The sequence below is a fragment of the Apus apus genome, chromosome 7 (genome assembly GCF_020740795.1).
Source record: "Apus apus isolate bApuApu2 chromosome 7, bApuApu2.pri.cur, whole genome shotgun sequence".
NCBI classification, from domain to species: Eukaryota; Metazoa; Chordata; class Aves; order Apodiformes; family Apodidae; genus Apus; species Apus apus.
In genome coordinates this window covers 2,206,620-2,229,632 of record NC_067288.1, presented here as the reverse complement: position 1 = coordinate 2,229,632, position 23,013 = coordinate 2,206,620, and the positions used below count along the sequence as shown (strand labels likewise).

At 43.9% G+C, this 23,013-nt stretch overlaps 1 protein-coding gene across 8 annotated transcripts in view; it reads left to right on the top strand.

The window, feature by feature from the left end:
* The window catches only part of RABGAP1L (RAB GTPase activating protein 1 like), a 246,130-nt gene that overhangs the window by 176,629 nt on the left and 46,488 nt on the right, over positions 1-23,013 (top strand). For 7 of the 8 annotated variants that reach the window (XM_051624379.1, XM_051624380.1, XM_051624383.1 and 4 more), the window contains one exon: positions 8,120-8,248. In XM_051624379.1, coding sequence (XP_051480339.1) covers positions 8,120-8,248 — 129 coding nt within the window. Of the gene's footprint in view, positions 1-276; positions 890-8,119; positions 8,249-23,013 lie in introns of those variants that run through there. The other variant, XM_051624385.1, reaches the window with a different exon arrangement.

Here is a 23,013-nt window from a genome sequence, read left to right as displayed (position 1 = left end):
TCCTGCCCTGCACGGCGGCCACTCGGGAGCAGGTCGCAGACACGTCCCCTCCCGGCTGGGGGGCTGCTTCCTCCCCGGCCGCGGATGCCGGAGGCTGCGGTTGATGCTCCACGAGCCCGGGCTTCAGCAGCAAAACCCCTCGTTGCTGAACTGCCTGAAGGCAGCCTGGGAGGGGGAGCTCGGCCGGCCGGCCGCTCTCCATTGGCTTCTTATTACGGCATCGTCCCCCGGGGCGCCCGCCCCAGCCCCAGCCCCTGCCCACCCTCGCCACCCTTCCCAGCAGCAGCCGCCGCGCTGGTGGCCGCGCTGGGCTGGCAATGAGCTCATCCTTTTCTCTGAGCAGCTCCCCGGCTGCCCTGCCTTCCTCGCTCCTCCTGCCGCGGCTGGCACACGCAGCCCCGAGCCCTGAGCGCTGTCTCTGCGCTGCCCTGCTCCCCGCCCGCCCCCCCCGCGCTCCTTTTCTGCCATTTTCCCTGCTTTTTTAAGGGACGTTTTTAGATCCATGTTTTCTCTGGTTTGTTTTTCGAATCTACGTCGGACTCCGGCTGAGGCAGCACGGCAGGTCTTCTTTTTCCTGGGTTCCTAGCAAAGATGCTTTTCTCTTCCCGAGGGGAGCCGCGGGCGTTGCTGTAGACGAGCCCGTTTCAAGGATCCTTGCGCTGCTTGAGATCGCTGTCCAGAGCCTGTTCTTCCCGCTCGGGATACCTGCTACTTGCTGCTCATGGAAGAAGGGCTGCCTTGCAAAACCCCAGCTGCCAAGCTCACACCACCTGTCAAAAAGTCCCAGGACATGCACGACGAGAGGAGCAAGCTGGTGAATGAGTATGCATGTCGGGTGCTGGAACTTCTGGGGATGGGGCATCGCCTGTTTGTGCCTCGGCTGCTCGCGGTGAGACCACATTTTCTTGAAATCGGTTCATTTGCCATCTTCCCTCCCAAGCCTGCTTCCCCCCCCCCCCGCCCCCAGGATTCTTCACACTGAACGGAGACGTGAGAAGAAGTCCTCTTTGTTGTTTGTTTTTTTTTCCTTTTGGCTTCTCATAATCCATCTCTAAAGCACTGAGTCTTTATTTTCCTCGTTACTTGGGAGGGCTGGAAGCTAGTCCTGCTCATGGGGATTGGTTCCCCTCCTTAACTAGCCTGAAGGGTTCACAACCAGGGCTGCCTTGTAAAAAAAATATAATAATAATAAAAAATCTTTCCTAAAACCAGGAGTGCTTTTGTTCATTGTCCTTATGATTTCGAATAAGCTGCACACCCAGTCTACTTCTAAATACTGATGGCAAGTGTATTAACGTTCAGCATTTCAAATACTTGGGACATCAAAGGTTAGTTTTAAGCATTCACAAAAATTCAAGCTGTATTGATGTGGTTTGGTTTTCTGCTGTTTCCGTGTTTGATTTTGAAAAGGCAGTTGGTGTCATGTATAAAAGTTTAAAAAACGTGTAGAATTATCTGGGAAATAAATTGTTAAAGGTGGTTTTATGCATCATGGCAAATGATGGCTGTTTGTGAGGTGGCCTGAAATCAGTGTGGTGTGTTAGAGTACAGAGAAGTACACCTTTGTCATTTCCACTGCTGTGCAAAGCAGACTCAAGCCCACAAAACGTTGGGGAGCCCAGCAGTCAGAACCTAGTCCTGGCTGGGCGTGCTCTGGGCGCTGTAACTAAACCTGGCTGCAGCTCAGAGGTGCACTCAGTCACTGGCCTTGCCTACCAGGATGTCATTTCTGTGATGCACATAAAGAGATGCTGTTACCGATCCCACCCCATATTCCAGCCTTCCCTTTATTTCCATGCCTTGTGCACACCTGTCTTGTAGTTCTGCACCACTGTGACACTGAAAGGCACCCCGTGTTCTGCAGCATGCTCTCAGAACTGGGTGTGCTCTGTGTGATAGAGGATCGGTGTAAAAAAAAGAAAATGGAGGGTGGATGAACCAGGGTGTCCCTGCACTATGGGATGTTAGATTAAAAAAAAATAAAAATCATCATAAACTGATGGCTAGTAGAAGTGCAGGTGGCTGTGGCTGTCTACAGGCACTTGTAGACCTGGGTGTAGTGCTAGTGAGGCGTGGTTGAATCTGGAATGTGTAAGCATTACTGCAGGTTACCTGCAACTGGCCTCCTGCATCCCATCTGCTGCTGGAGTGCTGAGGGCCTCCTGGGCCAGGACTGCCAAATCCTTCTGAATTGTTTAGTCATGAGCTCTAAGGAGAGCAGAGACAAAACCGCTAAGCTCTTGCTCACTTGACTTAATCAGGCTTTGTGTCAGGCCCTCCAGATGGAGAGTACCAGGAAATTCAGCATACTTCATCACCCAGGCAGCTTCTCTTTGCTGGATGGCGTCATGTTATTTATCAAAAGAGAAAAAGGGGGGGAAAGGCAAAACAATATAAATAATGCTTTTGTTACTAGAGAGTATTGACTTGTGGAGACAATGTGATTCCCTGACAGGTTTTATTAGCTAAATATGCCTCTTCTGACATGTATCCCTTTTGACATATACCTCTTTCACAGAGGAGGAGACACTGTGATGCTGACAAGTTTTTTAAAATGAGACTTCTTTGAGGACCAAGAATTTGTACTTTAACCAGAACTGAAGATGCTTCAAAACCCCAGTATTTTGTAAAATGAAAAAGCAGGTTCTGTTTTACATGCCTGAGCTTCTCACTCCGCTGTGGTTTTTGCGAGTAAACGCCTCGGCTGGGCAGAATAGATGTTGTTGTGAGAAACATAATCTGCAACCTTTATGCCAGCCTCAGAAAAATTCAGCTCACCTACCCACTGCGTTAGCTGTGATGATGGGCAAGTGGAACAGCACTCCTTCTGGGTGGCTTTATCCCCTTTGGGATGGCCATGGGTGGATGAAGCTTGGAGATTTTGGTTTTGCACTTACCCACGTTGCTGAGTGTCCTGTGTGGCAGAACGAGCAGCACCTTGGTAAGTCTGCAGTTTTTACAGGTAGAAGAGGGTTAGAATTTTGAGCAGAGGGATGCTGCTGGATGTACGTAAGATAATTGCCATATTTATGGATGCCAGCTCATTGTGCACAAACCCAATTTTTTTTTCCATAGTGAGCACAGATTTTATTTAGGAAAGAGTGATTCTGGCAGTATAGCTTCCATGGTAAAGAAACAGACATAAGCCAGGCCAGCATGAGGAGTCTTGTGATGTGTTGTGCTGGAAGGGTGTGCCAGCGTAACCGTAGCACCGTAGCTTTTCCCCATCATACCTTCCTTGCATCCCAAGTTTATCCATCCTCACTCTCCTGGGCAGCACAGAAGGGCAAATTCATCCTCATGGGGTCACTGACCTGATGGTCAGATCTGTGGCTCATGTCTCAGGGCAGCACAGGGCAACGTCGTGCGACACGCAGAGCTGCACTCGTGTTGCTACCGGTGGAAGAGGAAATAGCAGGTTAGGAGAAACAGCTCACAGACCTTGATTTTGTGTTGCAGATCTTCTTCCGAGAATTTAAAGCCACATTGTGTGTGTTATAAATTAAAGACTATGTTCTGAAAAGTCAGTGTAAGGGTACTTGCAAGCATTTTGAATTTACCAGTAGCCAACTAAGTGATGGAGTAGAGTGTGGCCAGATCCTTTTCACTAACCCAGTCTTGTTCCTGGCACATCTTCATGGAGGTGAAGAACTGGGACTTTGACATTCTGTAGAGATTCTAAATATATATATATTGTCTACGCAGAATTCTATGGAAATTAGTAATTTATATCTGTTTGTATGAAGGAGGAATGATTAAATTAAGAAAATGTAGTCTGGTTCAGCCAAAATTTCTTCTGCTGTATTCCCAGGTTGGAATAGGAGTTTTAGTTGGTATAGTCAGTAGTAAATGAAACTGCAAAATTAGTAATTGAAGACAGATAAATTAAATTAAATTAAATTAAATTAAATTAAATTAAATTAAATTAAATTAAACATTCAAGTATTTGTCCTTAATCTTAAGCACATTTTCCTAGGTATCTTTGAGAAAGTGGTAATAAAATTACTTACTTAAATATTGTTTTTCCCCAAAATTAACATCATTTAAGTCTCTCAAGTTTTGTTCCTGTTTCCTGAACATTTGCAGTTTTCCAGAACTTTACATTTGAAAACCTCCCTAGTACTTCTGGGAAAGGGCTTTCCCTTAATTATAACTCATCTATACAAGATCATTTTATGAATATATTGAAATGCTTACGTGATGTGGGAAGGATATTTGAGGGCATATTTAGCCAAACCTTAACAAGCAAGCTGAGACTTTTAAAGATAGTGTTATTGTCATAGTTCCTCTTTTGCCTGGTTTAAAAAATGTATTTTAACAAAAAATATGATAATTTGAAAACTGTATCTAGAAATGCCATGCACCAGCCAATTTTTAATGATTGCTTCATTAAACTTAAGGATGGTTTAGTGAAATAGGTTGTTGATGGATCCCACCAGCTGAGTGACACAAACCAACAGATTCACAAACCTCTGCCTGTCAAACAGCTGCCAAAAGGTTCCTGAGATGTCTTCATGATTTATTGATTAAAATCACAAAATGTCAAGTAATGTGAATCTTAGGATGCCAATATTGCTATTTTTAAATTTTCTTTGGTGCTGCATGTGCACACACACAAACACAGTGGGTTTATGTTGCTTCCTGTTTTTAAACAGTACGTGGAGAGGTTAGTTTGCAGAAAACACACAAGGTAAGCAACATGGCTAGTGTTGCCTTCACAGTATCACTTTGATTTGTGATTTTAATAGTGAAACTAATTTTTTTATAAACAGATTATTTCAATGAAATTAAAATATTAAGCGAAGTGGAAAGAACATTATAGGTTCTACCACTCATTTTATCAAGTTATACAATGTGGTGGTTTACCATTCTTTGTAACTATATATCAGTTCAGCAAACTCTGTCACATAACTTCTTATTTCTGTGATTCACCATTATTCTTATGGGATTTGCATTGACTAACTTTTTTCCAGAGTTGAAACCTCAAAATTCTCAATAGTTATAACTTTAGGAGAGTAATTTGTTTGGGGGCTGTTAAAATATTATTATAATAGTGATTCAAGCAGAAGCCTAGGAAAATTAAATCTGACTTAAAATGTTTTATATGCAGTTGCTGTTTTCTGACATATTTGCCTCCATCTTTTTTGGTATTTAATTTTAAATAAAGTGCTGTGGACATAATGGGTAGGTACATCTGCTTTTCTGAAGTTTGGCAGGGTAGTTTAATTGTTGATTATTAAATTTTTTAAGGTTTTTTCCCTCCTCTGATTTCTTAAATAAACTCCAAAACATAATGCATTATGTTAAGAAAAATAAATTCAATAGAAAATAAAAATGTTCAGCCAGGGTCTCTGGGAAGAATTCTTGCCTTAAAATAGGATAGCTCAGCCTCTGATAAGATGGTAAAACTTTGGCAAAGTGTGTGTTTGGTGTTTGCTTTCTGCTGGGAGCAACTGTCTAGAAGTCTTCACTGCAAATGCCTTCCCACTGTTGGAAAGATGGAGTCTGTCTGGGAGATTCCCCCACCTTCAGCACTCCTCTATCCAAGCACCTTCTCTGTGAAACCCAGAGCAGCAAAATGGGTTTTACAGGTTGGCTGGTGCCCATTTATACCTGGGGTTGGACTTGTGTTGGGGTCTGGGGTTTGGAGGAGGATGAGAGAGGCTGTAGTGGTGTGAGGACAAGGAGGGGACTGGAAAGGCAGGACAGCTTGTCTCTAAAGAAATTATGCAATTTATAGAATCAGGGAGTGGTTTGGGTTGGAATGGACCTTAAAGATCATCTAGTCCCAACCCCCCTGCCATGGGCAGGGATGCCTCCCACCAGCCCAGGTTGCTCCAAGCCCCATCCAACCTGCCCTTCAACACTGCCAGGGATGGGGCAGCCACAGCTTCCCTGAGCAGCCTCTTCCACTGTCCCGTCACCCTCAGTGTAATAGGGAAACCTATTGGAATTGTATAGTAACCACAGGTGTTGGCACCACTGAGAGGGAAGGAGACAAATGGCTTTAAAGTAACCTAGTTACCAAACCATTTATTGCTCTTCAATCCACATTCCCCTGCTACCCTTTGCCCAGGAGGGGCCTGGTGCCAGGACGTGCTGCCCGTGTGGCCAGCTCCTCCCGCCACGCTCTGCAGCTGGCAGGTCATCCTAAACACAGCCCATTGTGGATAGAAAACTGTCATCTGCTCTGAGTGTAGCAAAAGCGTATCTAACCTCACTGGAACCCACCCAGGAGAAACAGGATGGTGGAAGAGGAGATGGGTCATTGGCTGTAGCTGTGTTTAGGAGCGGGTCAGATTAATTAGATACCCAACTGCACCAGCTTTCTGTCAGCACTGCATCTCTCTTGTCTGATTGAGTCACAGCCAAAGAGTCCTCCTGCCAAATTTTTGTGGACAGAACCAGATGTGATCATGTTTAAAGCTGAACATTCCTCATCAGCATCCTCAAGGCAGCTTTTCTTGTGTCCCTGCAGTGATGACCCAGCAGCTTCCTTGGCTGTGAATGAAGGGAGGATCAAATAGGTCTTGGGGGAACTCGGGAGGATTTTGATGGCAGAAAGTGGTCTGCCTTATAAAATGCTGCAGTCCTGGGGAAACAGATCTGCTGAGGCTACTCCAGTTGTATTTGGAGTTTTCTCACTCTTTCCTTGTGATTAATGTTGCAGAAACTACTATGAAGTGCAATTGGATTTTTACTTTTAAAAAGGGCTTTTACATAGCAGACATAATTCTCTTCATTTAAATGAACTAGTGATGCGAGTTTGTAGGATGCATAGGGAGGATTTGTAAATAAAAGAAAAAAAAAATTTGCATTGCAGAGGTAACTATACTTATTTTTATTTAGGTAAATAAACTTAATGCCCAAGAGGAATAGTAATATTGAGGCTCACCTCCTGCGTGTCAAAGCTGCACACTCTCCCAGTTCTCCCTGCGTAGAGCCAGATCTGAAGTGTGTTCTCTGGAAAGATGTTGTCTGAAATTGGAGACAGCAAAGGGTTAGGAGTGGATGAGAACAGAGATAAGAGTCAAATTTTAAAACTATGTGTACATAGTATGGCCTGTAACAAGGCAGAAACGACACAGGGTGTTACTCATGGGAAGCGGAGGATGCACACATGAAAATGGTGGTGGTGGCACCTGAGCAATTAACTTGGTAATTAACCTTAACCAAAGGTACCTGTGTTGCTCCTGGGGTATTTGTAGCAATAATACTGCGATACAATATTCTATGTGTTGACACATTTTTGTTTGCTCTTTCTGGGTTAAAGATCTGGGAATTCACATTTTTCAGGTGATGTCCTAAATGTCTTGTCTGGACACAGAGTTTCTGTGAATCTTTTAAAGGAACTATCCCAAGGCTCAGTGTTTTCAATCTGCTACGTATCTTGGTGCATATCTTGGTAAATCCAAAGCTGAATACATTCCTCCCTGTGAATCATGTTACTCTGTCAGTAGCAGAACTGGATTAATGTTGAGTGTTTAACATTTTCTGACCTGTTAGGCTTGCTGGCACACTAAGAGGTACAGTGCTGGGTGAGATGAGGCAATAAGCATGTAAAACATTTTCTGGCATAGCATTCTTTAAAAAATTGTGTCACAGACTTCTGCACATTGACTTGCTGATGCCTCTTGTGAGTCATATGCATTTCTGCTTCTGCTGTTCATGTCTGCAACCATCTATTCCTCTATATGCATTGTCTTCTCAGGGCAGCATTATGAGACCCTGCAATGGTCTAGTGCACGGGCTCTCTGGAAAATATTCTAAATTATCCCAGGTTTTTGTTGGTTGCTTGGGTTTTGTTTTGCTCCTCACTGAGTGGGATTTTGACAGGTTGAACTAGAACCTCTTTCTTACCCTGCAGGTAGAGAAGGATAAAATACATGAAGGATAAAATACATGAATGTGTTACAGCCCTCTGATGGTGCCTCTGTGCCTGGGATTCCTGGGATGTGCTTTAGCCTCCATTGTCTTTTCTGAGACAGGGGTCAGAGAGCTGATTTCAAGGCTGTGTTTGAGCTAATGTGAATATTGGTTGTTTGAATGCATTCAGCATATGACAAATCCAGGAAAAGAGCCATGAGGCTTCATGGTAGTCCCCTATGTTTATTTGCAGACCTCAAAAGAGGACCTCCTACAAGCTGATTTTGAAGGAGCTTTAAAATTCTTCAGAGTTCAGTTGCCCAAGAGGTACAGGGCCGAAGAGAACGCCAGAAGACTGATGGAACAAGCCTGCAACATTAAGGTAAGGAAGGTCTTCATTTCTTCTCATTCTCCTGGGGTTTTTACAGGAAAAATAAGGTGCAACGTTAAGAATGGCAGTAGCATGTGGAAAATAAACTAATGAAATAATTTGTTTAGTACTTTTTTGTATCCGATTGTATATTTATACACACACACACTTTTTAGATATAAAGTGCTGAGCTTTTCCCTCTTTGTTTCTATACAAGCTAATAATTAAAATACTGATGTATGGTCAAAAAAATTAGAATTATCAGAATTCACAAATTCATTAATTGATTAATAAACAGTGATTATGCTAAACCAGTTAATTGAAAGTATGATAACCATGCAACCAAGGGTGAGATATTTGTTTTGCTCAGAAGGTATTTATTTGCTGAGCACTGCTGTATAATACAACTGTATTTGGTTAGAAACTTCATAAGCTGAGACAGAACATAATTTTATATTCTACTTTATCCAAGATTGTACTGTCAAAAGGGAGGCTTCTTTGAGTGCTGGGAAAACAAGTTCTGGGCTTGTAATGAATGGCAGCAAATTAGAGGAGCCTGACTGTCAGTTTTTGAGGATGGAAATTTTCTGTTAAAAATGGCCACAGAGGCTCATCAAGCAGTCATCTGAAAGGTCTGTTTTTTCTGGGATTTCAGGAATATGTGTAGCTAGGAATGGGCTTGATATTTCATCTAGAAAGAAGGTGCTTTTGTTACTTCTTGGGAGTGGGAGCACAAATGGGAAAGATGCATGTGGTGTCGCTCAGTACTGGGCTGAGAACATCCCATTGGAGAGGAGGCTCCATTAACACCTGCCTTTTGTGTGTATCTCAGGACATTTATATATTTCCTTTTGTGCTGCTAAATTTCATAGTTTATTAAGCAAGGCCTTTTTCTGTATGGGTGAAAACACTGATCCTGTGAAAGAGTGGGGCTGTCTGTACTGATGTTTATTCCAGTCAGAAAAAAAAATCATCTGTGCAAAGGGTTTGATAAAAATGAGCTTGGTATTTGAACACTGCTGCTGAAAGAGCACTGGGGAGGAGGAGAATACAGTTCAATGCTTAGTATTTAGTCTTTCACCTCAGTTCTTGAAAATTAGTAATTTAAGGACTTAACCAATAAAATACACTTGGCTTTATGTTGTTCCCTCAGTGTGTATTTTTCTGATGGGAGGTTAAAATAGGAGTTCTTGTGGTACTTTCTGGAAGAGATATTTGTAGATTTTCTTGGGCCTGCCTTTCTCTTGTGCAATATGTTGTGTGCCACGTGACTAGGAAAATGTTTTGCAATGCATTTGAGGCAGATGTTCAGTGCTTAGTACCTTGTATGGGTTCAGCACGTGGGGCCTTTTCAAAGCAGAGCATAAAATTCTGGAGTGTTTGTCTGTGTGAATGGGAAGGCAGCTGAAGGAATCGTGCAGGATTTTGCACATTCTGGATTCCAGTGTGTAAGAGAAACGTGCAGAGGAGTACAGCAGACACAGAGCCAAGGTGTCCTCCTGCATGTTACAGAAATACATGAGCATTAGTAGGAGCCTTTGGAATGGAAGGAGGATTCAGGGTCAAGACCTGGGATTGTCAGGGATGGGAAAAAGCAGGTGATCTAAGTTACCTTCCCAGAGTTAATATCACCTCACCTTTGCAAGGCATATAGTTGGGAGCTGGGTTCTGCTAACTCACTGGGCATGCAACTCGTTCCTCATGCAGGCATAAGACACAGGAGGGGATCTAAACTGTATCCTGATCAGTCTTTGGGTAGTTAAGGTAACTAAGCCAATGGAATGTTCTGAAACTCAAAGCCTTTTAGTGTGGGTTGTTGTGAGGATTAATGGCATAGTCAGGAAAGTTGATCTAAATAGGGAAGACTCTGAATACAGGTGTTGTATTTAAAACAGTGAAAATGTGGAAGACTTCTGGAACTTGATGTGAGGAGACTCAGAGCAAGACCTTATTGGAGTGCAGGGTGATACTTAAATTAATCTGTTTTCACTCACTTGGAGTCCTTCTGCCATAGATGCCACTCATACCTATAACCACGTGCTCACCAACACCGAGACTTCTGTCTGGCCGGGGTCACTTGTGTGTGATGAGGAGGAGGGACAAGTGGCTATAAAGTCCTCACTGTGTCTCTTGGGTTCCTCTTGTTTGATGATAATAAACTGGCTTTTAGACAAAGTTTTGTACTCTTCAGGAGTCAAGCAGTTCTCATGGTGTGATCTTTTCCTCAGAAGCTTGCTGGCTTCAGCCTGTCACTGCTGTCCTTTGCTTCCTCATTCTGGGTGGGGTTGTGGCTCCCAGCCTGGTTCCCTGTTGGCAGAACTGACATGCTGCAGCTTTGCTGCGTCTCCAGCTGGCTGGTCAGCTCTAGGATGGCCTCACCAGAGTGCTGGCCATCTGCTCTAGTTGTGGCAAGACATTTCTCATTGTTTGCCAGTTGACTGCTGTCACTCTTGTCCTTGCTTATCAATACATGCTGTTGTCTGTTTTGTTTCTGCTGATGCTTTTGTGTGCAGACACTTCCGTTCCTGCTTCTTTCAAGTGGATCTGGGGATTTGTGTTATGCATCCCTGCTGAGAGATTCTGTGATGCCTTGACTCCATTAACTGGATGTCCTACATTCAATTAAACACACAATTCACAGTGAAGTTTTAAGTATTTGGATGAACTTTTCCCACTTTTGCTAACTAGAATGTCCTTAGAGAGCCAACTCTGAATTACAGGAGCGTAACCTCTGAGTGGAGATGGCACATTAAGTGTTTGGTAGGCAGAAGAGAAAATCACCTCATAATGAAGGTGATCAGGAGTTATCAACGTGGCTTTTTGAAAGGTAAACTTAATCAGCTTAAACAAGCTGATAGCCTTCCATGATGAGATGACTGTCTTGGTGGGTGAAGTGAGAGCTGAGGATGTTGTTTCTCTCTGGTACAGCAACCATAGACACTGTCTCCTGTAACGTCCTTATAGACAAACTGATAAATGTGGACTAGGTAAGTGGACAGCGAGGGGAATTGCTTGGTTCAAAGGGTTGTGATCAGCAGCTGGAGGCCAGTCATTATTGTTGTACCTTAGAGGTTGATCCTGTGACCAGTGCTGCTTAGCCTCTTTAATGACCTGAATGATGGGGCGTAGAGCACCCTCAGCACGTCTGCAGATGACACAAAGCTGGGAGGAGTGGCTGCTGGGTGTGCTTGACAGGCTGGAGAAACAGGCCAGCAGGAATTTATTTCAAAGGGAAGTGCAGCATCCTGGGAGGAACAACCACGCACCCCAGCACCTGCTGGGGGACAGCTGGCTGGAAGCAGCTTGGCAGAAAAGGACCCGGGGCACACCAAGCTGAACGTGAGCCAGCAGTGAGCCCTTGCCATAAAGGCAGCCAGTGGTATCCTGGCCTGCACTGAGAGGAGTGTTGCCAGCAGGTCACGGAAGTGATCCTTCTCCTGTACTCAGCATTGGTGAGCACACATCTGGACTACTGTGACTGGGCCTGCTCTCCCCAGGACAAGCCAGAGATAGCTACAATGGTGAGTGTCTGGTGGAGGGCTATGAAGATGATGGACTGGAGCACCTCCTGTGTGAGGAGAGGCTGAGAGATCTGGGGCTGTTGCCCAGGGAGGCTGTGGAGTCTCCATCTGTGGAGATACCAACTGCCCCTGAGCAACCTGCTGCAGTTAACCCTGCATCAAGGGGATAGTTTAGACAAGAGGTTCTCCAGAGGTCCCTTCCAACCTCAACTATTCCATGATTCTGTAATTAGATGTTATAATAATGGCATCTATTTACAAACAGGAGCTAATAATTGCAAGAGTAGACATGCTGAAATAGGAAATCATAGTCTTGATAATCATCACTAAAGAGGTTCCAGGGAATCCAGAGGTTATACAGTAGCTGTCTGCCTGCCTTGTTGGATGCAGCAAAACTTGTTCTGTTCAAAGAAAACCAGACAAGACCCTTAAACATATTTTCTTCTGCTGTATGAGTGAGGCACAGTGTGTCTGTCAACTGCTTCTCACTTCTGTATTAGTATTTGTGGGCTAAACACCAGATGTTTTTGGAGTAAGTATCACACAGTAAGTGTCAGGGAGTATTTTCTTTATGTTTCTAAGCTAATTACTGTGGTTTTAAAAACTTGAAAATAGGATCACAGTGTGGTCAGTTTTCATAGTCTGGCTCTATCTTCTCTAGTGTTTCTTTTTATTTTGTTCCCACATTACTGCAAAACAAAACAGGAGTTTAACATATAATAAATATCCACCTCTCCTTCCTCCTTTTTTTTGTCTCCTTGAGCTCTAGCTGACATTTATCTAGAGAAGGCAAATGAAAATATATTTGGTGGTTTTTCTCCTTAATTTCACAACTTCTGAGTTCAATTCTTGAGTTCAGGACCTAACTCTTGGATTTTTAAGGTGCTGCACTGGAAGTAGTTTTATCAATCTGCTTTTAAAACAAAAAGAATGAGCCTCAATCTCTCCCTTAAGAACAGCTCCACAAATAAAAAAAAATTAAAAAAAGAAAAGAAAAAAGCTCCTGTTAACTGAAAATTATTTATAAAATGTGATAGAGAATGTCTCATTCAATTAAAGATTACCCATGGTAATTACTCACCAGGTTAATCACTTCCCAGGAAGGAAATCACTGTGAACAGTATCAGTGGAGTTAGTAATAATAGTAGTATTTTCCAGCAGGTAGTTGCTGAGTAGTATTCCGTGGCTAAGGAATGTTTTGAACTAATTCATAGTAAGAAATAATAGGACCTAAGAAACTTCCCTTCCTACAGTGGCCTTTACAGAGGGAGGGGCATGTTCCTCCTCCAGTGGTCAGTAACAGTTATGGTTGTAAAACTGGATTCAGGGAAGGATAATTTCCTACCTGACTATTATATCTTGAGTAAGGAATTACCCTAATTTCTTACTTAATAGAATGATTATCAGTGCTTTTTGTACTCATGCTTTTTTGCAGGGGGGAAACACTTTTTCCTGTTTTTTCTCCCTTTACAAGGGATTTCAGAGGCTTTTCTGTGTCTCTGGAAGCCAAATCTGATAAAAGAGTAAATGAAGAAAGATCCTATTCTAGATTAATGAAAGTTAAGCTTCCTGGTGCTACTTTATTCAAACAACTGACACATTCTGCTGATCTGCCTCAGTTGCCTTCTGCATCTCATGATGCAATTTCTCTTGTAGACATCTGTGTATGTCCTAAAGAAACTGTGATGTCCTTTGATTTTAATATAGGAAGCCTATCACCTCTGTTCTTAACCCCAGCCTCAGTCAGTTAAGTTGTAGAATGGGAACAAGTGAGTCCCCTTGGGAGATTTTGTCCGTATGAAAATTTCCTGGTCTGACAGTTTTCAAGTGAATTCTGGGAGTCGTGCCCACTCCTCCATGTGATATCTGGAGATGGAGCAGAGCCAACATTCAAAATGTGGTAGATTGCAGATCTGGAAATGCCATGAAGCTGAGTGTAACAGGTAGGTGGAGAGATACTGGGAAGTTACCTGGTGTGTTTTCAGCCCTCGTGCCCAGTGAAGGTGAGGGGAACCCACAAAGTCATAGACTAGTTTTGGTTGGAAAAGATCATCAAGTCCAACTGTTAACCCAGCACTGCCAAGGCCACCACTAACCCATGTCTCTCAGCACCACATCTACACACCTTTTAAATCCTTTGAGGGATGGTGACTCAACCACTGCTCTGGGCAGCCTGTGCCAGGACCTGCCAACCCTCTGGGTAAAAAAAATTGGTCCCAAAATCCAGTCTAAACCTACCCTGGCACAACTTGAGGCCATTTTCTCTTGTCCTATTTGCTTGTTACTTGGGAGAAGAGACCGACTCACCCCCTGCCCTGATCCAGCCTCTTTCCAGGTAGTTGTGGAGAGCAAGGTCTCCTCAGCCTCCTTTTCTCCAGAGTAAACACCAGGTGGGCTATATAGGAACGGAGGAAAGGAACCTGCAGGGAAGATTTTTCTGCTTATGGGGCAGCATCTCCAATGATATCTTCTTTTATGTGGCTCACGGATTACAGTGAGTCCTTTTCTCATCTTCAGTAATCATCAGTGGCAGGAAGGACCTGGTATATTGAAGTGCTTCTCTGAAAAGCTCCTTCCTAACCATGTAAATCTCCCCCCACCCTGTTCAGAGGTTCAGAGGCTCCCAGCAGACCCAGCAAAGCTCCAGAGCTCTCAGCACCTTAGGCAAGAGAAGCAAATAGTCTTCTCAAAGAAATAATGTGCCTTTTTCAATGCAAAGCAAACACATGCATTTTTGACACCTATCACTTTACTGACAAGGTTCTTGATCCCCCCCTGGGCACACCCGTGGTTGTGGCTTGAATCAGGAGCCTTGGTGGCTCATGGAGAGTAGCCCTGCTAGCAGAAGCAAAAAGAAATGGTTAAGGGCACGGGAGCTTTTTCTCATTTCAGAATTGTTCTTTGTATAGTTTTAAAATATAGATTTAGTTTAATAATGTTGCTATTTAAATGTTTTGACTTGAAACTGTTTTGAAGCTCCCCCCTTACTGATGTGGATGGATTACTTTATTCACACCTCTGATGCTGTTTTATCCAAAAGCAGTTTTTTGCAGGCATGGATTATCAGGAAATAATATATTGATTTATGTGAGTTTCAAAGGAAATGAGTAAAAATAGCTCACTTGCTCTCTCAGTTGTGCATTCTCTCCCTGTGCTTATATGTATATATGTGTATTTCTCTAGATACTTGAGGTTTTTTGCTGCTGTGAGAAGTGGTAAGAGAAGAGAAAAGGAGAGAACTGCAGAAAGGTCCTGAAACTGCACAAGCCTTTTATTCCTTTGGTTCTACCACTGGGATATCTAATTAATCTCCCAATAGAAAGGAGAGGAGAAAAATTTGCTCCTTTATCAACTTCTCAAGAAAAGGCCAAACCAAGTTGGAAAGCATTGTGTTTAGAAACCCCTGCTGTGCCTGTGTGCAATTTCTTATTAAAACCCAGTGATGGATTCCACTGCCAGTGTCTGTGCTGCTATCTCTGAAGTGCAGGATCCTGTAAGGAAGGTCGTGCTTTTTAGTACCTGCTCTGTTTTCAGCTTCCTTCTTGCTTCTTGGCTTTGTGTTGTAGTACAGAACAATTAACTGGCACCTGAACATCAGATCCAAGTGCTTGCAGTGGAACTGGATCTTTAATACTATTGTCATCTTGGTAAAAAGTGTTAACAATGTAGAAGGTGTCATGCATTTGAAAACTTCACTTCAGCCATGAAATACTTAATTATTTGAACTCAGCACATCGAGCTTTCTAGTGAGCAGACATGTTGCCTTGTAGGGAGGTCTTATTTTCATGGTGTTTAAGCATTAGTGAAGCTGTTCATTTGGTTTGCTTTGCTTAGGTTTTTTTGTTCATTTCCTCTTAGTTGGCTTTCTGAATGAAATCAGGTGTCTTCATAACTTCTATCAACAGGGAAAGATTAGGATTTTATTAGTAGTAATTAAATATGATCACATTTTTACCATCAAAAGTAGTTTAGCAACCTGACTGAGTCCAAATATTTTGGTGTCCTTGTAGTAGTCAGTTGGCATGTGTACTTGTGCTTCCGTGAGAAACAGCATCAACAAGAGCAGTGCTGAAGATAAGGATCTTTAAAGATCTATAGAAGTTTGAACAGTGGATAGAAACCCTCGTTGTCTGCATCCCCAGCAGCTGTAGCACAGCACGGAGCATGAGGAGATTTGCCCTGAGTGTCAGTGATTTAATTCCATAAGGGTGGGGTGACATCTGAAAACTGCTCCATGGTCCCACTGGCCAACTTGTCTGGTTCAGCCTGTGATGCCAGGAGTCATGGCTTTCCAGGAGGGCAGATGTTTTCCCATTCGGATCCGAAGAAGGAAAACACACTCGCAAGGTCTGTGGGCTTAAGCTTCTTGAATCTGGCTCTTTGCTCCTCGCTTAGAACTGAAGCCCCTATTGATAACTTCCCATTACAAACCCATGGCATTATTTTTGCCATTATTGATGCTGTTCAAAGGTTAATTTGTTGAGTGGTTACTTGAGTTGAGCCATATGTAGCTACTGAAGAGGAAGGTGAGCTGCGTGCTTCATAAGGGCAGCCTTAACGTGTTTAGGATCTCCTTATCACTTTGCTTCAGGAGTCTCTGTGTTCCTGCAGGTAATTGCTTTCATTTTTACCATATTGCCTTTTTTCTCTTGTGGAGAGGAAAGTGTTGTAGTAAACATAGGGTTAAATTATTTATAATGTTTAATTTGTGTTTGGGCATAAGTAAATTCCATCAGGCTGGTAAATAGAGGTGAAGAACTGTGTGCCAGAGGCTTTGGGGAATCCAGTTGAAGTGCTATATAGAAATGTCCTAGTAGATTTATCTCCATTTTAGGGGTGTTTAATTTGATTGAAGAATAACAATATGCTGGTTTACTCTTTCACAATCTTTTAAATAGTGCTGTGGTGTTTGGCTGCTTTGTATTGTTTGCATCAGAAGTAATTCCATTGGAAACAATTCTTTCTCATGCAGTACTGTGAGCACTTGGGCAGAGAGGTGCCAACCCATTGCCCCACCAGCCAGCCTCTACCTACAGAGGTTCATTTCTGTTACCCTCAGAACTGGTCCAGCCAGGCACCCACAGCCCTGTGGAGTGCTGATGAGTTGTGGGGGGTTGAGAGGTTCCTTCTCCTCTTTGTTCACGCTTCCACGTGTTCATTCTCCCTGTAGGAAAAAGTTACAAACACTACTGGGGTCTGTTCACTGGGAAGCCTTGACCATATCTCACTTTTCTGTTCAGTTGTTCAAGCAGTGTATGAAGATTGAGTCCTCATTATGTTATTGTATCTGTTTATTGTTCTTTCAGCTTCCTTTGCTTAGTTAATGACATTTCCTTGACAATAATTCTTAACCAAAATTTGAGTCTGCAAGTGAATTTAGTCAAAAGCCATGGGGGAAAAAAAAAAAAAAAAGGAAAATCTCATGTCTGAGTAATTAATCAGCATAATAAATAATCTCTTAAATCTGGAAGTACCGGCAGAAATTCAGTGTATGAGCACAGCTCAGGCCCAAAGACAGTGTGTCACATTGAGTCACTGGTTACTGTGACAACAGAGCTGGAAACTCTTCAGCTTCAACAGACCTTCAGCTGCACGTGGCACCAGCTTGGAGCAGGTCCTCAGCACTCCTCTCCCAAAGGATAACCACAGGTGGAACTTCACAAATGGAAATACATGGTGGCTGACATAGCTCGGAGAGGCTCAGAGATTAAGGCTTTGACTTCCAAAAAAAAAAATTAAACCATAGCTAAAGTTCTTAGTAGTGTCAGGTGACTGTCTGAAGAGCTCTTTTTTAAATCTCAGAGATCCTTTTGTTAACCCATAGCTTAGAGCACAAGATCAATGACCTCATCACTCATCCTCTTGAGGAACAATTTCATGGCAGGCTGAGTAAGCCACCTCATTGTGCCACCTGGGATGATCCCTCTTTACACAGTAGGGAATATTGATTATATTTCAGCTAGTCAAGAACAGTGGAAGAAATTGGAAATGGATCAGGGCTTTGTTCCTACCAGCCTAACAAGAATGCTTTGTTCTGCTTGCTGGTGCTCCTGAAGGCAGCCTGTTGTTAGCTGCTGTATTCAGTGACACCCACGCCTTCTGATCAACTATCTCCTCTTCAGGCTCTTTTCTTTTCCTGCCACCAGTGACACATGAACAATTTTAGTTTTGGTGACTTTGCAATCTACCTGACCTGTCAGAAACGAGAAAAAAAAAAATGTCATCACCTTTTCACTGCTGCCTTACTTTAAATATTCCTGAAACAGTAAGTGTGATTTATTTTTCTTCATGAGGTAGAAAGGAAAGGAGACTGTCTTGCTGAAAGGAGCAGCAGTTTGGTGGCTACAGAATATAGGTCCCAGCACACAGTTTTCTTTATTACAGCAGCTCATCTGGCCCATCATCCTCACATAGGCCTGTACAGGCACAAGTCCCGTTGCTTTTAATAGCAGCAGGAAGCTCAGAGGCAAATTAGGCCCTTGTTGTTCTCATAATACAAAGTGAAATTGAGGTTTGTGTTGTAATGTACTTCCTTCAAGAGTACTTCATTGTTTTTTTCCTTTTCTGAGCCCAACACAAAGCAGGGTGTGTTCCTTTCTGAGGAGGAAGGATATGGGGTAAGAAAGCAGTGTCTGCTCAGGACAGTTTATGTTTTGGAGCTGGGTGTTTTGCTGAGGAGCTCTTCCAAAGTCAGTGACTCTCCAGCCCAGCAGGATCTGTTTTTGCAGTGTGGTTTCTGCTCTGTCCCAAGATGCACCAAAGCTATCTTCTCCAGCCAAGACAAACCCAAGCACTTCAGGGCTGGACAAAGATGCGCCTGGCCGGGGCTGGGGGGAGTAGCCCCATGAAGGTGTGAAGGGGAAGGAGGTGCTGCCAGGACAGGGTAACCCTTGAAAACCTCCTCTTGCTCCAGCACCAGAGAACAGCCCAGCCTGAGGCGAAAGGGTTCAGCACAGGCACAGCACTGTCTGCTGAGGGGAATCAGGAGGTGGGGTGGTTGTGGGCTGTGCCAGAGTCCCTCCTGCCCTCTGCTTGCTCTCATCAGTCCCTCTCCATCACTGGGCTGGAGGCCCTGATGGCTGAAGCAAGCAGGGACCGAGCTGGCTGTTACATACATCAGTGCAGGGCTGAGAGCCCACGTGGGGCTTGGGAACCTCAGCTCCCCCCGGGAACAGCAAGAGTCCCTCTTTCTTTTCCTTCCAATTTCCTTCATTGTGGCAGAGCACTTGTGGTGGCCCCCCTTGCCCTCTGGGGGCTGCGGGCTTACCTGGTAAGCTCTCCGGAGCTGCACCCTGACCTCTGATGGGCCAGGTGCTGTGTCACCTGTCTTGGGCTGTGCCCCCTGTGTCAGGGCACCCACCTCTGCCCTCCCTCCTTCCCTCCCCGCGGGGCTGGGGCGCCGTCCCCAGGCGGGGACACCCGGGATGGGGACCCCACTGGGGCTGCCAAGGAGCAGGGTCCCCGGGCAGTGGGGGGTCTGGGCCCCGGGCAGTGGGGGGTCTGGGCCCCAGGAAGTGGGGGGTCTGGGCCCCAGCAGCCGAAGGCTTGGGGAGGTTTTCCCTTGGAGCAGCAGGTCTGTGAGGAACCGGCCCCTGAGGAGCCTTGTGGAGATGGAGTCACCTCCTCTTTGGTGAGTGGTGGTTCTTCTGGATGTGTCCTTGAGTGAGCCCTGCTGGGCAAGTGATTCCAGGTCCCTGAGGGGGAGGCTTGCCTGTTGTCTTTGGGAATATTCACCTGTGGGATTATTATTATTATTATTATTAGTCTTAAAACTAGTAAAAAAACGCAAACAAAGTCAAACAAAATAAACGAACCAACCAAAAAAACCCACAAACCCCAAACAAACAAAAAAACCCACAACAAAATGAACAAACAAAACACAAAAAAACCCCAAAAACTTAGGAATTCTTTGTTAGTTGTGCTGTATGGTATTCCCAGCTGACATCCAAATCTGTGATATTATTTTTGATTCCTCGGAGCGCTAAATAGCGTTGATTGGAATGTTCATTCCTAGTAAACCCCTGTGTGTTTGTGGGTGTCTCTGTTACAAACATCCACAAAACATCAGCAACGATAATGTATTGTGGAAGGACTTTATCACAGGCTGCCTGTTTAAACAAGGAGACTGTTTACCTTTATGCCTTGGGGATTTTCAACCTTTGATCTGTCATGCAGGAGTGTCACACAGGGTTATGTGCTGTCATGGGGATTTGGGAGCAGGGGGAGAGATGGAAAAAATGAGAAATATCGAGTCCTTGATGGAAAGGATTTCACAGGTCCTTACTCAGCAATGAGGACTGTGTGGAACAAGCTCCTGTCATAAGGTTACATGCATCTGGGTTTCTTATTTGTTTCCTTTTTGTTGCTGTCGTGATGTAAATTGAATTGTAAGGATTAGCAAGAGGCAAAAGACCTCTGTTCTCTGGGGTTCTTCTGGGAAAGATCACTGATGATGGCTCTTAACTTTTTAATGTGCCTTACACTACACTAATGGACTTAAACCAGCATTTTATTCTGAAGGCAAATGTGTTGACATCAGAAAAGGAAATTTGGCTGCTACAGGAGTGTAAAGAACATAGAGCAGACCATAATATAGGAAGGTACTGGGCTTTTATTTTTGTGGCCTTGTCCAAATAGGAAGTAATTAATTTCTGGAAGTCTGGAAACCGTGACAGTTGACAGAGAGTGACATTTTAAGAGAAATATTTTAATACATCTTCTCTTTCCAGCTCCTAAGCATTGCTGATGCTGTTTGCTTTTCCTGCTTCTCCTTTTCCAGGCTTCACAGACAATCAGAACACAAGATTCTGGCTTGTCTGCACCTCCCCTTGTTAAATCTCTTCTCCCTGGTCATTTCCAGTAATTAAGATCTGCTTCTGTGCTTGGTTCGTGTCACAGCTGAGCAGCTGCCCCATCTTTCCATTCCTGCCAAGGAAGGGGAAGAGCTTCTGTGCTCATCCCTCTGTGTCTTTCCTTTCTGTGCTGCTGGTACTGGCAGTGCCAGGGCGAGGGAGCCACACGTTCCTGCCACGCAGCTGCTGGCCCTGTGAGAGGTACCACTTCTCCATAGTGTGAGGCTAAGCACTGGGCAATATGCAGTATTGGATCATAGTGAACCTTTTAAATAAAATCCTGTGTGTTGGAGAGTGACGTAAGCCAGTTGCTGTATGCCTGTTAACCAGTATATTTGTATTAATACAGCAGTATATTTTAATCTCCTTGGGGAGGTGAAATCCTGGGGTGCACACCTGCAAGGACCCACTTAGGACAGTGGAAGATAAAATTCCTTTTGAGTTTTGATCCAGTCTTTGGTTCTTGTGACATAAAAAAGACTTATTTCCCTTCAGTCACTCATTTTGCTCAAGTTCAGGGGGCACTAAGAGTTTCAACAGATGTTTGACTCTCCAAATACCCCAGGGATGAATGTGTCACAGCAGCTCCGTGAAGCAGGATTTTATCACCTCCCATTTGGAGGAGGGGAAGCTGAAGCAGATTGTGGAGCTGTATGCTCAGCCATGGAAAATGAAGTGTCAAGATCACAGAATCATAGAATTGTGAGGGTTGGAAGGGACATTAAAGATCATCTAGTTCCAACCCCTTTGCCGTGGGTAGGGACAGCTCCTGCTAGATAAGGTTGCTCAGATATTTAAGGTTGTACTTCTCCAGCAGCAAGGATCACAGTGTTCCCAATTAACTATTGTAGCCTGTAGGTTGTTTTCTTGTGTACATGTACTAGGAACATCTCAGGACAGTCAGTTATCATTCTGTGTTTCTTTCCTCTGAGACTTGTTACACTTTTGGTAGAGTCATTTAATAGGCTCATTAAGGAGGTGGAGGGCATCTCACCTAAATGTTTGCCCCATCAATGGGCCTCAGTTGCCTTCTTCCCAACACCAGACAAACAGGAAAACAAAACACTGCCAAAGGTGTCTCTGTGTGCAGGCCCCAAGGACCCAGAAATCATTCTGACAATTAAGAGGATTGAAAATAGCCAAGTGGCTCTATGGTACCTAATTTACTGCCCACAGAGTACACTGCACCTCGGTCATAGGAACGGTTAAGTGCTGTGTTGGGACACTAAGGAGAAGGAAATATGAGTGTGAAATGTCCTGCTCCAAGCAAATTTGGTTCACATGTAGGCCCCCAGATAAGTCTTACCATTTCTGAAGTGCCACACAAATATAAGCTTCTCCATAAATAAGGAGTAAAATAACTTATCACTGCTCTGTGTGTATGTAAAAAGCAGGGAAAAGGGATACAGTGTTTCCTCTCTCCTCTAGTTTAATGCCTGGACAAGCCTCTTCGCATCTTTCCTGACCCGACCACCATCCTACACCCCCTCCCAGTGGATCATGTGCCATACAGGTCCCTGGCTGTGTCTTGCTGCCAGGGACCAGCTTCACACCTGTTTAGCAGTGGAAAACAATCCACTGGTACAATCTGGCCCCAGATTAAGTGACCCAGAAAAATCTTTCATTCAGAACTGCTGTTCAAGTCTTCCATGAAGCGTGTATGCGTGTTGTTCTTGCTCTTCTTGTTACTCAGTTCTCTCCATTAGTATCCATCTATGTAATGATGCATGTGCACACAGCATTGTTCCAGAAGGCTAGGGAAGCAATATGATTTAGAGGAATTCTTTGGCCAGAACAAGTTTTATGCTGTTGAGATTCTGTTATTTGAAAGATTCACCAGAAGCAAATTCCTTAAGTGGATGCAGAGACGGCATCGAGAGAACCTAGAGCTGAAATAATGGGGAAATATATTAGGGGAATATAATGGAGAAATATATATAACTCTGCAACTGGAAACGTGGTCTATAGTGAACTGGCACTAATATAGCAGGGATAGTCTGGTGTGCTTGGGTTTGAGCTATTTAAGATCGTTAATAAGTAATTAACCCACGAGGTGACTTTAATCAAGATTGTATTATTAACTTGCCAGGCTCACTTTGGAATTTATCAGTATTTGGGCAGGACAAAGGGTCTTGGCTGCACCTAATTAAAGATCCCCTGCACTCAGGAACACTCCTAAAAGATGCCCACCTTCTCAGAGTGACCAATTAACACTTTTCCTCCTTGCTGCCCCTCTGTGGCCCATTCCCCAGTTTTTCATTCAATTCCTCTTTTCCTAAAAAGCTGCTAATTTCTTGCTCCCACTGCTGCCCTGCAGCAGCCAGCCAGTTGCTTAGCAACCACCAAAATACTGAAGGGGCCATGGCCTGGCTGCTGTCCTGCAGCCCACCCTTATTCTCATGTA